At 34.8% G+C, this 15582-nt stretch overlaps 1 protein-coding gene across 2 annotated transcripts in view; it reads left to right on the forward strand.

The window, feature by feature from the left end:
* Positions 1 to 15156, forward strand: part of LOC121428084 (AP-2 complex subunit mu) — a 36926-nt gene extending 21770 nt beyond the window's left edge. For both annotated transcript variants that reach the window (XM_041624661.1, XM_041624662.1), the window contains exons 6-11: positions 2116 to 2251; positions 4317 to 4433; positions 7216 to 7351; positions 8154 to 8251; positions 8726 to 8837; positions 9310 to 15156. In XM_041624661.1, the coding sequence (XP_041480595.1) occupies positions 2116 to 2251; positions 4317 to 4433; positions 7216 to 7351; positions 8154 to 8251; positions 8726 to 8837; positions 9310 to 9444 (734 nt within the window). In that variant the 3' untranslated portion in view covers positions 9445 to 15156. The remainder of the gene's footprint in view (positions 1 to 2115; positions 2252 to 4316; positions 4434 to 7215; positions 7352 to 8153; positions 8252 to 8725; positions 8838 to 9309) is intronic.
* Positions 15157 to 15582: the final 426 nt, after the last annotated feature.

Genomic DNA, 15582 nt, shown 5'->3' on the forward strand with positions numbered 1-15582 from the left:
CCCTCTATCTTTCCATGTTGTTAGCTCTCTATCTTTCCATGTTTTTAGCCCTCTATCTTTCCATGTTTTTAGCCCTCTATCTTTCCATGTTGTTAGCCCTCTATCTTTCCATGTTTTTAGCCCTCCATCTTTCCATGTTCTTAGCCCTCTATCTTTCCATGTTTTTAGCCCTCTATCTTTCCATGTTGTTAGCCCTCCATCTTTCCATGTTTTTAGCCCTCTATCTTTCCATGTTTTTAGCCCTCTATCTTTCCATGTTGTTAGCTCTCTATCTTTCCATGTTGTTAGCCCTCTATCTTTCCATGTTTTTAGCCCTCTATCTTTCCATGTTTTTAGCCCTCTATCTTTCCATGTTTTTAGCCCTCCATCTTTCCATGTTTTTAGCCCTCTATCTTTCCATGTTTTTAGCCCTCTATCTTTCCATGTTGTTAGCCCTCTATCTTTCCATGTTTTTAGCCCTCTATCTTTCCATGTTGTTAGCCCTCTATCTTTCCATGTTGTTAGCCCTCTATCTTTCCATGTTTTTAGCCCTCTATCTTTCCATGTTGTTAGCTCTCTATCTTTCCATGTTGTTAGCCCTCTATCTTTCCATGTTTTTAGCCCTCTATCTTTCCATGTTGTTAGCCCTCTATCTTTCCATGTTTTTAGCCCTCTATCTTTCCATGTTGTTAGCCCTCTATCTTTCCATGTTTTTAGCCCTCTATCTTTCCATGTTTTTAGCCCTCTATCTTTCCATGTTTTTAGCCCTCTATCTTTCCATGTTGTTAGCCCTCCATCTTTCCATGTTGTTAGCCCTCTATCTTTCCATGTTTTTAGCCCTCTATCTTTCCATGTTGTTAGCCCTCTATCTTTCCATGTTGTTAGCCCTCTATCTTTCCATGTTGTTAGCCCTCTATCTTTCCATGTTTTTAGCCCTCTATCTTTCCATGTTGTTAGCCCTCTATCTTTCCATGTTGTTAGCTCTCTATCTTTCCATGTTGTTAGCCCTCTATCTTTCCATGTTTTTAGCCCTCTATCTTTCCATGTTTTTAGCCCTCTATCTTTCCATGTTTTTAGCCCTCTATCTTTCCATGTTTTTAGCCCTCCATCTTTCCTTGTTGTTAGCCCTCTATCTTTCCATGTTGTTAGCCCTCTATCTTTCCATGTTTTTAGCCCTCTATCTTTCCATGTTGTTAGCCCTCTATCTTTCCATGTTGTTAGCCCTCTATCTTTCCATGTTGTTAGCCCTCTATCTTTCCATGTTTTTAGCCCTCTATCTTTCCATGTTTTTAGCCCTCTATCTTTCCATGTTGTTAGCCCTCCATCTTTCCATGTTGTTAGCCCTCTATCTTTCCATGTTGTTAGCTCTCTATCTTTCCATGTTGTTAGCCCTCTATCTTTCCATGTTTTTAGCCCTCTATCTTTCCATGTTTTTTGCCCTCTATCTTTCCATGTTTTTAGCCCTCTATCTTTCCATGTTTTTAGCCCTCCATCTTTCCTTGTTTTTAGCCCTCTATCTTTCCATGTTTTTAGCCCTCTATCTTTCCATGTTTTTAGCCCTCTATCTTTCCATGTTTTTAGCCCTCTATCTTTCCATGTTTTTAGCCCTCTATCTTTCCATGTTGTTAGCCCTCTATCTTTCCATGTTTTTAGCCCTCTATCTTTCCATGTTTTTAGCCCTCTATCTTTCCATGTTTTTAGCCCTCTATCTTTCCATGTTTTTAGCCCTCTATCTTTCCATGTTTTTAGCCCTCCATCTTTCCATGTTTTTAGCCCTCTATCTTTCCATGTTGTTAGCCCTCTATCTTTCCATGTTTTTAGCCCTCTATCTTTCCATGTTTTTAGCCCTCTATCTTTCCATGTTTTTAGCCCTCTATCTTTCCATGTTTTTAGCCCTCTATCTTTCCATGTTTTTAGCCCCTATCTTTCCATTTGTCTCACTGTTATAAGTTGGCTGGTATGGCATATGCATGTCACATTTTTTTTATTAGTGAAATAATGGGGGATCATGAACTTAGTTTTATAACCCATCTTTTTTTTCCTTCTTCATTTTCCAATTAGACAACATTTCTTGATGAATCGCTTCCTAGGCATTAACCTTCAACTCATAAATCATTTAATGATTTTGTCTTTCAGGTCAAGTATTAAGCGCTCATGTTGCAGGTCGTGTTGTGATGAAGAGTTATCTAAGTGGGATGCCAGAGTGTAAGTTTGGCATGAATGACAAGATCACACTTGACAGACAAGGAAAGGGAGATGATCCAGCAAAAAGGTATTAATCTCCTGTTAAAGTTTTACTATCCATGAATAGCTAAAGTTTTGCAAATAATTTACATGTGAGGATGGGTTTTTGGTGATGCTAATTACTCTATGTGCAATACATGTAGTACAACAACAATCCAGATGCTCTACATGTATCTAAGCCTGAGTCGAATTGTCAAATCGATTTTAAAATTGGTATTAGATCGATGTCATCGAGCATTGGTGCAGATTTTGCAAAATCGGTGCATAGAAAAAAAAATTGACAGCGTGATCAAAGGAAAGAAATGAGGCCGTTTCGTTTGGTACACACAACAAAATGAACAGTAACGTCTAACTTATCTACTACTCACTTGGTTTATATTCCCCCCAAATGAGACCTTTTGTGTAATTATGATGCCTTTCACCATTAATTTGAAGTTAATTTTGATCCTAGTTCGAGTCTCGTTCGTCTGTCCGTGCATGATGAATTAATGAATGGAATTTATCGTCATCGATCGTGCATGTGCACAGTGCTAATGAAAGTTGGCACAAATATCCATCTTGGGGTAAAAACATACAAGGTGTTGTAAATGGGTGCCCGGTAGGGTGAAATTTCTTGAATAATTGATGCGCCCGATGAGGGTAGCCGTGCTAAAGCCAGGGTAATAGAAACATTTGTATTAAGCGCTATATAAATGTTGCATATAATATTATTAAGATTCATTTTCTAAATGTTTTGGGGAAACTGTATTACCATGGTATTACCATAGGGCAGGGGGATTAATCACCTTCAGTGATATTTTTTTTCACTTTCAGGTTGGTGTATTCAAAAGTACTTTGTTTTTGTTTTACTTTTCGTCAGTATATAACCTGTAAACTCTTGTCTTTCTCTAGGCCAGGGACTTTCGGGTTTTTTTCTTTTCGGGTACCCGTGGTAATTTTCGGGCGGGTACCCGAAAATTATGTCGCTCGAAATATGTCTGGTGGAAAAACCCCATAGGTGACGTCATCATCAAGCCAATGCGATGCAAGCCAATTTATGAATGAAAATATAGTAAGCATGCGCATTGCAAGCCTCAGCCCCACGCAGTATTCCGTCAAAACGAGTCTGCAATACTCTGTTACCTCGTACCAAAATCGACCTAGAAATCCACTTTTCTATATTTTATATGAATTATAAAAGGTATTCTCAGAGGATCTGTTTTCCCACCGATACCGCACTGGTAAGCAAATTTTTATTACTTCTTGCTTTTCCGTCAAAATCTTACGAAGTAGCGTCGATATTACATAGTGTTCGTGAGTTTGTAGAATCTATAGCTACGTGAACAAAGTCAATTGATTTCCGGGTTTCGGAGCGTCAAATGCGCCAGCCAATCACGATCGTGTTACCATTTTCGGTTTATGATGAACTGAAAATGGTATCAAGAACGTGATTGGCTGGCGCCTCGTATGCTCCGAAACCCGGAAATCAATTGACTTTGTTCACGTAGCGATAGATTCTACAAACTCACAAACACGATGCAACATCGACGCTACTTCGTAAGATTTTGACGGAAAAGCAAGAAGTAATAAAATTTCCTTACTTGCGTGGTATCGGTGAGAAAACAGATCCTCTGAGAATTCATATGAAATAAAGGAAAGTGGAATTCTAGGTCGATTTTGGTACGAGGTGACAGAGTATTGCAGACTTGTTTTGACGGAATACTGCGTGGGGCTGAGGCTTGCAATGCGCATGCTTACTATATTTTCATTCATAAATTGGCTTGCGTCGCAGTGGCTGGATGACGTCACTGCGCTGCAAAAGAAACATGGCGACGATTGAACGATCTCAGTCACATCATCATCACTTGAAAAACTAGTATATTTAAGGATATTTCGAGGGTAATTGGTGAGATTCAAAATGAGACTTGTGTACTTTTGTGATGAGTTTCCATTATGACTTACACTACGCAATACAAATCAAATGTACGTTATACTGGTGAGCAATTTTCGGGTATCGGGTATTGATTTTTCTACCCGGGTACCCGACGCTTTCGGGCGGGACCCGGGTACCCGGGTTTTAGTCCCAGCCCTATCTTTCTCTGTTCATTTTTCAGCAAATCGTCTATTGCCATTGATGATTGCACATTCCATCAGTGTGTCAAGCTCAGCAAGTTTGAATCAGAACGTAGTATTAGTTTCATACCTCCTGATGGCCAATTTGAACTCATGAAGTAAGTATCCACTTCACATCTTAAAAGAGACTACTTGAAAATGAAACGTTTCCCATTTTATGATAGGTGATCATACCAGGTTGGGTCTATTTTGGTAACATATCTTTTAAAGGACAAGTCCACCCCAACAAAAACTTGATTTGAAAAAAAAGAGAAAAATTCAACAAGCATAACACTGAAAATTTCATCAAAATCGGATATAAAATAGGAAAGTTATGGCATTTTAACCCTATCTAGGCCGGGGGGGGCCTCGGAGGCCCCCCCCTCAACGAATCGTGCGATATTTTCGCCGTGCGAAATTTTTTGACCGCGCCGCTCGCTGACTTTTTACTTTCAAGTCTTGCGCAACTTTTGAGACCAATTTTGCGTCACCCGGATACGTGGTTCCGAAATTACGCAACATTATGTAAGTGCATGTCAGACCGAAAATTGCTCAAAAACGTGATTTCGTGTACAAAGTCAATGCAAATTGTGTTTCCAACCAAAATTCATAAATGTATGATTATTTTTAGTTTTGCAAGTCTATATGTATTAATTTTATGCTTTTTATGATCACAGAAGAGTCCCCAACAAATTTCATTGAAAAAACAATGAAAAACAAAAGGTCCAAAAAACAAAGAAATACATAAGAAATTGCAAAAAACAATATAATACATAAGAAAATGATTTGATATCACAATTTTTTTCATGTACACTTGCTAAGGACACCACAAAGAGTTTCTATACCAAAAATTAGTACATTTGGAGCTTTATTTAGGGAGTTAGAGGAAAAAGTATGATTTTGCATACTAATTACGCATAAATTAGCATAATCACTTAATAGTGATTTGCATGAAATAAATTTCTATACAATCTTGTAGATTATGCCCCAGGCAACCCGCGTGCCAAATTTCGGCGCGATCGCGCGCTCGACGGCCGAGATCTTAGGGGGGGGCCTGGGAGGCCCCCCCCCCCCGGCCATATGAACTCCAAAAATACCCCTGCCTAGATAGGGTTAAAGTTTCGCTTATGTTCAACAAAATAGTTATGTGAACGAGCCAGTTACATCCAAATGAGAGAGCTGATGACATTACTCACTCACTATTTCTTTTGTATTTTATTATGTGAAATATTTTTATTTTCTCGTCATTGTCATGTGAAATGAAGTTTCATTCCTCCTTGAACACGTGTAATTCCATTATTTTAACATTTTGTGCTTTAGGCAATGAGGTCCTAATCATCAAATTCGTAAAAATTGAAATATTGTATAATTCAAACAATAAAAAACAAAAGAAATGGTGAGTGACGTCATCGACTCTCTCATTTGGATGTAACTGGCTCGTTCATATAACTATTTTGTTGAAAATAAGCGAAACTTTGAAATGTCATAACTTTCTTATTTAAACATCCGATTTTGATGAAATTTTCAGCATATTGCTTGTCTGATTTTTCTCTATTGATTCAAATCAACATTTTTCTGAAGTGGACTTGACCTTTAACAACATGAGGAATGGATAATGCTATCAATTGATCAGTAACATGTCATTTAGATGTTAGCATCACTTGCAATACAGATGACAAGTAACATGTTGTTTAGATGTTATCATCACTTGCAATACATAGCAACAGATGACAAGTAACATGTTGTTTAGATGTTATCATCACTTGAAATACCTAGCAACAGGTGACGAGCAACGTCATTTAGATGTTATCATCACTTCAATTCAATTTATTTATTTCATTTTCAACATTTATTTCATTTTCACTTGCATTATATAGCAACAGATGACCAGTAACATGTCATTTAGATGTTATCATCACTTGCTATACATTGCAACAGGTGACGAGTAACGTCATTTAGATGTTATCATCACTTGCAATACATAGCAACAGATGACCAGTAACATGTTGTTTAGATGTTATCATCACTTGCTATACATTGCAATAGATGACCAGTAACATGTCATTCAGATGTTATCATCACTTGCAATACATAGCAACAGATGACCAGTAACATGTCATTCAGATGTTATCATCATTTGCTATACATTGCAACAGGTGACGAGTAACATGTCATTTATATGTAAGAAATTATGAGGAATGAGATATCACAATGTAAATATCACTGCATTCTACGGTGCACGATCTGGGGTCCACCCAGTTATAACCAGTGAGACATTATTTGTTGTATGTTATCCAATCACCAATTATGATGAAACAGACCTGTGGTCTATCACCTCTGGTAGTTGATTTAATAAAAGCTCCAACAAACTTTTCTTCTCAAACTTCAACAATATTTTTTGTGATTTCAGATTTTCTCCTACTGCTAGTTATATATAAATGTGAAGTACATGTATGTATTAAATGGGTAAAATATTAAAACAGGATTAAAATTTTAAGACATTACAAAATCAGGTGCAATATGAAAATTAATTCTCTGATTGGATTTTCCCAACTGGTGTAGAACCATTGGAAGATATTAGCTTACCCTTCAGGTTATACCATTAGAGAGATAGGAAGGACAAAGATGGAGGGACAATTAGTACCCCCTCTTCTCGAAATGGATTCTCCCAACTGGTGTAAAACCATTGAAGATATTAGCTTACCCTTCAGGGTTATACCATTAGAGAGATAGGAAGGACAAAGATGGAGGGACCAGTAGTAACCCCTCTTCTCAAAATGGATTCTCCCAACTGGTGTAAAACCATTGAAGATATTAGCTTACCTTCAGGGTTATACCATTAGAGAGATAGGAAGGACAAAGATGGAGTGACCAATATTTCTAACTGGTTTCTCCCAACAGGTATAGAACGACTAAGGATATTAGCTTACCCTTCAGGGTTATACCATTAGTCAGAGAGGTAGGAAGGACAAAGATGGAGGTCAAGGTTGTGTTGAAATCTAACTTCAAACCCACGATACTCGGACAGAAAATTGAGGTATGTTTGTATCTTGTTAATGACATCACAAGTTGGCTTTGTTTTGTTTAATCCTATCTAGCTGTGAAGGGGGGTAGGCTTTTTAAGCCTTCTCTTTTTGTGTTGAATGTGTTACGCGAAAATATCGTTCTGCGAAGTTTCATGATTTTGGGGGAAACTTTTAAGACCAGATTTATGGCAGGGTTCATGGTTCTAAAGTTGTGCAATATTTTGTGCATATCAGACTTTAAATTGCTTTAAAAAACAAGATTTTATATAACAAAATCCAATACAAAGTCTATAGATTCATGAATGTATCATTACTTATACTGATTAAAAGCAATTGATTTAATGTGATTTTTACTGATATATTGTTGCCAGCCCTTTCGATTAAAAAAACAATAATACATATCAACTTGAAAACAAAAAAAAACCTGATTAAATATTTAAGAAAAATGTTGATATCACCATGTTTGAAATATACAACTGAGTACACCTTTAATCATTATATGTAATGGAGAATAACCAAGAAGATTCTAAGGCATACCCATGATATTCCTGACAGGTTTCACTTTGTTTATTTTAAATGCAAGAATTATCAATGTTAATAAGAAATTCTTGATTTGCACTGGGAAATCATGTATTACATACATACATAGTCTACAAATCAACATATTAATTCAAAATTTGTTGAAAATTTTTATCCCTCGTTATTGTCAAGTTGAAAAGTTTTGAAATTATTGAAAACTGGGTGTCAATGTGAAGGAATCATCATTCAACCAATGATTGATTTGAATCAAAGTATTATGTTTTTTATTAACAGGTACGTATCCCAACACCCCTTAACACCAGCGGCGTCCAGGTCATCTGTATGAAAGGAAAGGCCAAGTATAAGTCCAGTGAGAATGCTATTGTATGGAAGTGAGTCCAACTAAAATTTTTTAAAACCTGTTTTATGCCAATATAATGGCTTATTATTGTGAAACCTCTTTGTTTTGTTCTTATTGATGTATTATTTGTTCTTTCCGATAATTATTTCAATATCAGCAATATCATCTCTATTATCATCATTACCACCACCATCATCTTCATTATTATTACCATCATCCTCTTCCATAGCTGCCAAGTAGCACTGATTTTCAGTATTTGACATTGATAAATGAGAAGAATACTGATGGTTTCATGCAAAATACTGATTTCTAAAGTTCAGTTTATGTTTTGTCCTATGGCATATCTTTGAAAATACTGATTTCCTTGCCAAAATACCGGTACTGATTTTCAGCTTTTAAATTACTGAAATGTACTTTGTTCAGGTTGGCAGATCTGCTCTTCCTCCTCTTTCTCCTCATTAGTTTTTCATCATCTAATTCTCTTTTGATTTTAAAATCTTTTTAGAATTAAGAGGATGAGTGGCATGAAGGAATCTCAGATCAGTGCCGAGATTGAACTTCTCCCAACATCAGATAAGAAGAAATGGGCTCGTCCACCAATCTCCATGAGCTTTGAGGTAAATTCATTTGCCTCAGTTCACACCCAGGGCAGGGAATCAATTCACAATCAACACAAATTAAAGAAATGCATGGTAAAGTTAAATACTGAAAGTGCAACTCAAAAGATATTACAATTTATGCATCAATACAATTTTTCTTAGAGCAGTACACCTTACAAACTATTCATACCCTCAGCTATTCTTTCCTTAAAGCACAAAGCACTTTGGGAATTTTATTTGTAGATCTTGACATGTGTATACAAAGATTGTGACCCAAGAAATGTGATGTTTTTTTATTTCAATATCTAACATTTTATCCTTATTTTAGTATTAACAAAGAGAGGTTTTACTGTATCGAGCAATCTTTTAATGCTGGAATTAGATGAATTTTGTCAATTTTTGCCATACAAAGTATCTCTCAAAGTTCTGAAGTTTTCAATTAGAAGTGTCTCATGAAGCTTAAAGTAATGACCATCATGTTCTCCTTCAGGTCCCGTTTGCCGCTTCTGGTCTGAAGGTACGCTACCTGAAAGTCTTTGAACCTAAACTTAACTACAGTGACCATGACGTCATCAAGTGGGTTCGCTACATCAGTAGGAATGGTCTCTATGAAACGAGGTCATGACCTGCGTGATGCAACGAAGCCACCGTGTTGTTGTGAGAGCTTGTCGTCGGAGAGGGGTCATTCTCTTTCTGGCAGGATTAGAATTTCTTTACATGGATCCCTTCCTCTCTTAGTCCTTTAAATTGTGTTTCCTTCCAGTTTGAGGGCACCTGTAAACGCCTTTATCATCTCCAGCAATGATATGATATGTTAGTGGTTTATGAATATTCATGCCATGGGTCAAATAGGGTCACTGCCTCTTATAATTATGGGATGCATTTAGAAGCCATCCTATCAAAATTAATTAACTAATTTTTCTTTTGTTTAAAAATGGCCCTTTATTTTTTTTTCTAAAAAATTATGATACATGATTATTTGTGAGAAATTTAAATGGAGCAACACAATTGTGTGTATCCTTTAATCTGACTAAATATTTTCAATTTATGAAGGGGAGGGGTGTCGTTGAATATGTACATTTACCAATAGATTTATTTTTGACAAGTTTGCTTTGCATCTTGACCTGTTACCAAACCATCAAACATTAAACATAAAAAACAGACTCTTTTAAGGATGCGCTTTGATCTTAACCTTTAAATTATGGTAGTTAATAGGAATATTGGTTTCAGTTCTTATCGGCCAATTCTTGTTTCCCATCAAGACTTGCTAGGTGCAAGAAATCTGTCAGAAAAGTGTTGGTTGAATGAGTTATGTTGTAAAGCTAACGTTTTGAATAACAGTGAATATGCCAATGCCACATGACATGTATTATACACCAATAGGTAAGATTGATTTTGATGTAGTGATTTGTTATTGCTGTTAGGTAAATTGTACTAAATATCAAATTCTCTGATCATTCCATGGAAGTTCGAAGTAGGGGTATCTTCAAAAGAGCAAAACTGAAAGTAATTTTAGAAATAGTTGGAATGATATGATTGATTAGACATGGGAAGGGTATGTAATTTTATTTTCATCATTGTGCTGCTGTAGACGAGGTATATTTGTGAATGAGGGATTTCAATCCTGAATTGTTTTATTTTACCTGGGTATTAAGCACAAAGAAATGTAGTTCACTGTTTATGTACATTGTAGCTGCATGTGCGAATCCCTATGTTCTGATTTTTACGAGTGAGGAAAATTTTATTATGGCAAAATTTATGGATCTGGTAGGGCTAGATTTCACTTTGATTTTTTTTTTCAAATGTCTATTTCTATTGATTGAATGCTCAATCTGCAAATTTGATTTCTTGATTTCTTGTCCAAGTTTCGGATTAAGGGACTGGCAGGATTATCAATGCTGTAAAACCAGATAATCTTTTATAAATGCTTTGAATTTGGTTAGTATTCCACATTTCATTCTGTGATGTTGAGTCTAACTTCATATATTGATTAATGCCATGTAATGCAACTGTTCGTTTGTAGAGCTATAGGTATGTATAAACTGCTTCATAGAGTGAAATGAGTTATGAGTGGTTTAGTGACATCAAAATGTTAAACAAATATGAGTGTCAACATGGAGCGAGTTGTTAAAAGGCTGCTAAAGAAACGAAAATGTTCTTAACAATTTTTTTTTTCATGAAGAGGATGTGGAGTGAGTTGTTCAAAATCTAGCCTTCTTGAAAAAAAAAATCTCCTGGGCATATGTATTGTTCATTTAGTTACTCATCATTATTCATGCTAAGTTTGAATTGGTGTATTCACCAGTGCCACATGTCAGCTTTTGTACAAAAATACATCCTTGTGATTTATTATCTGCAACTCCAAGCAATATGCTTTTTCCAAATTTTGGTGCTGGTAAAATTTAACTTGAGCTTGTTTGGAAGAGTGCAAGATTGATAACTACTCCAAAGTTATCTATGTAGCATTTGATACAAGGGGTGATTCACAGAAAACAGAAGCTTTAGTAAACTCAAATGGAAAAAAAAAGTATTTGACTTATAGTTGATTATAGATGTGAATCACCCTGAGATGTATCTTCATTGGAGACCAATTTAAACCATATTCATTGCAATCTTTTTGAAAGATTGGTGCCACAAAATTTACTAATTGCTAATACTTTTCTAAAAAATCTGGTTTTACAGCATTTGAATTGCATATAGCTGCCTGACATAGTAGGCTAGCTCATTAACTCCCATCGATATAGAGTGTTTTCATTTACTAACATTTATTTCATTCACATTTTATTCTGTGGTGGCTGGTTACTCTCCTGTAGGCTGTAATCACAGATAATCATTTTAGGAGCAGAAGGACATTATGTACACATTGTATGCCAGTGTTCTTTTGCACCCAACTGCATCCCCCATACAATTGCTCAGCTTATTTGGTTGATGTGTCATAGTTTTTATGATATGGTGAAAACATCAACCTTTTCATTTACGGAGGCTAAGTATGGGTGATGTGGCTCAGTGGATAAGCCTCCAGACTTTGAACCACAGGGTCTGGGGTTTGAATCCCACTGCAGCACTTGCTTCCTTTGGCAATGTGTTTATCTGCATTTGCCACTCTCTACCCAGGTGTAGTAAATGGATACCTGGTAGGACTCATTCCTTGAATGCTCCATGCACATGATCAGGGTAACCGTGCTGAAGATGGGTGTAATAGTATGTAGTACTCAGAAACATTGTAATGTGCTTTATAAATTTAGCATATTATTACTAGTTCATTATCATTAATCTTGCGCTTTCACCTGCTCCAATCTCTGACATTGGTTACAATAAATTGCAGCAAATTCACATTCTACCCAATTGAAGAGGCTCCATTTTAATTTGTGGGATTCTTAGGCATCTATTTCGGATGAAATTGCACTAAATGCTCTTGTATTCGTTCCATCTTTTCAGAAATCATTGCTACATATTAAAAAAAAATGAAATTGCAACATATAACTTTTTAGAAAACATTTGTTAGTGATTTTTTAAAAATATATTTTGCTTTAAAAATTGTAAAAAGAAATTTCCATACCTCTTTCCATACTTCTGAATTCAAATCAACAAGCTTAATAATGACGCAGCTGCTCAGTTTCCCTAACATGACAATATCCAAATCATTATCTTCTAAATTTTAATGAATTTCTTTAATACATTTACTATTAAAATTTTACCCTAATATCTCATTAATTCTTCAAAAAATAAAAACAATGTTAAACAAGATATTAGCATCAGCTAAAGATACTTCATGATACACCAAACATTTTTTGTACATTAAAAACAAAAAATAGTCCTGAAAAAAAAGCACCCAAAGATATAATCTATGATTACTTTTTGAGAAATGAATAAAAATAGAACTTAAAATATGACTTGTCAGTTGTTGGATTGCGCTAAATTGAAATAACTGGGTGTTTTTTTTAACAATGTGAAGTCTCACAGGTGTAATTGTTCAATAACTTTTTTTGCCATCATGGTGACCTTCAATGATTCTCTATGATTACAGCCAATCATTATCTTCATCTCCTTACTGAATCTTGCCGGTTCCTTCTTTCCGATACTTGGCAAGAAATGCCAAAATTTGCGGATCGGGCATTCAATCACCCTTCCATAGGAGAGTAACCACCACTGATATTTGTCCTTTTATTGCTTGTTTTGGGCCTCTTTTTTTTTTCTTATGTTAAAACGATGGGAGTGTAAGTCATGAAGCCATCCATCCAGTCCAGATTTTGACCTGTATTATTTTGAAAGAGAAAATGTATGAAACTGTTTTTGTAATTGCCTTTAGGCTTTGCTGGGTCCTGTAACACAAAGGTTAGTGATTAATCGTACACTTGATTTTCATGAATGATTGTACATTATAGTCAATGCAATTAATTAAAAAGAATATTCTACAATGATTACTAAGATTTGTGTTATGGGCCCCAGGTCTCACAAAATGTAGCAATTGATCATACATTTGAATTTTTGTGCATTGTGATCAATGCAATTAAAAACTGTTATTTGGTACATACTAAGCTTTGTGTTATTGGGCCTAGGTAACGCTTCTCCTAATGTCAATTCTGTCAAATTGTCATTAATGAAAGGTATTATGAGACCAATAATATGTCGTGTGTTGTAGCTGGATATCTCTGGTTATCTCAAGGCATGAACAATGGAATGTAAAAAAAAATGAAACGAAAAGTTAATAGAACAAAATCATGTTCAAGTCAAGTTGATATGTTCTGTCTCGTTATATTTCATTGATATGATTAATAATGTTTCATGTTTCATTGTTTGATATACTATTGCATTGATAATCCAGGTGATTTGTTTGTGAATCCAGTATACTTGGTAAAAAATAGAAGAAAATGCCCATCATATTTCAATATTAACATTATTCCTGTAAACCCTGGTTTGAAATGTATGAAATTCATTAGAAATATATAATATCTGATATGTAAGACAATTTGTTGAAATCTTCCTTTGTCTCATTTAGTCTTGAACTTGTTGAATCATATAAGAAATATCAATATTTTACCAATTAAATAAAATCAATTAAAAATGATCATAACTCAGGAAAGTATTTACCTAGTGACAAAATTCATGTGTATCATTCATTTAGAAAGTTTGGTATTTAAACAGGAATTGTACTACTCCATTTGTGAGGAGTAAAAGGAGAAAAAATGGATGGACATTTACAATTGAAAAATAAAATTGAGAATTAGAACTTATTTTCTTCCTCATGATCATGTGAATCTTGGCTTTAAAAGGGAAAAAGGGATATATTTGTTTTTTTTATGAAAACAATTGCTAGCAATTGATTGATCTATAATTGTTTTTTTTTAGAATTAATTGAATGCCAGTGCTGCGCAATGAGATCAGTAGTGTAAGTAGTCTGCAAATTTGGTTGACTTATTTTGTATGGGAGAATAGAATTTAAATTGATTTTTGTAAACATTTACATCCAACTTCTATTAGTGAGAATGCACATCATTACCAAAGTCTCTTCATATTTCTTCATGTAAGGTCATTCTCATCCAAAGGATCGTTTTGTAAAGTAAATATCTTACAGAATGGAATAAGATGCGAGATTGAGTTCTGTAAATCTATTCCATGATGTATATATAAGCATGCATTGTATTAAAAGAAAAAAAAAGGTCTGTGAAGCTTAAATTTATATTGGGATGTTATGAAATGTTTAATACTCCATCCATATGTATAGAAGAACAGCTGTACATGGAATTTAGATCAACAAATTTGCTGTTATCTTGTAAATTGTCAGTGGCTCTGTGCCAATAATTTTGGAAGTAAATTTATCAAGGCATGCATGTAAGTGTCAAAATAATTGCATTTCACTTTGTGTTCAACAAACCTTTTTTAAGTCTGGCATTGTAATCTGCTGCTAATCCGCAACAAAACTATATTTTTAACATATAAATATGAATGGGAACCAGAGCATCATGTTATCAAGAGTTGCTATTGATAATCCCTCAGCAGGGATAGAGATCAGTGATATGGCAACCATGTTGTTTTATAAATCATCAAAACTAGAAAACTTTGCCAGAGTTATGAAATATTCTTCTGAATTATTTATAGTCTACATGTGTTGGATACTAGTGAATTAGGACAAAATGAATAGAAAATTTAAAGAATTATTTCAATATTTACTTTCTTGTGCATTTCGATATCTTCAAGATCATTTGTTTTATGGTAATCGTTATTGTTTTTGTATCCTTTTCGCAGTGTATATTCCTTTGTTTATTGGCTATCATATAGTTTGTAGTTATATTGTGACTGTTTCTCAAGCAAAAATAAATCTACATCCTTATATCAATCCCAAAACAAATTCTGGTTTATTTTTTTTCCAATTTTATTCATTTGTCTGTATGATTTGCATTCAAAAATGTGATAACCTTCAAAATATATATCAAGCCATTATTTTTCCTTCTTTCTTTTCTTCTCCTTTTCTCTATTTGCAGTTTCTCCCATTTTCCTGATCTACTCTGATACTATTTTTTTTGTTGGGGGGGGGGTGGGTATTCATCTTTGAGTAAATCTTATTCATCCTATTAGGCTCCTTGTCAAAATTCAGCACAGCATCTATTCCATTAGTTGTTTATCCTTACATTTCACTATCAGGAATGTCACTTGGTCAGAAGTTCAACTGTTTCTGTCATGAAGGAAAACAATTGACCTTTTCTATCAACAAAGTATTTAAGTGAACATTACAATCGCCCAAAAATATCACTTATTTGACACT

This window comes from Lytechinus variegatus, chromosome 14 (genome assembly GCF_018143015.1).
Source record: "Lytechinus variegatus isolate NC3 chromosome 14, Lvar_3.0, whole genome shotgun sequence".
Lineage (NCBI taxonomy): Eukaryota > Metazoa > Echinodermata > Echinoidea > Temnopleuroida > Toxopneustidae > Lytechinus > Lytechinus variegatus.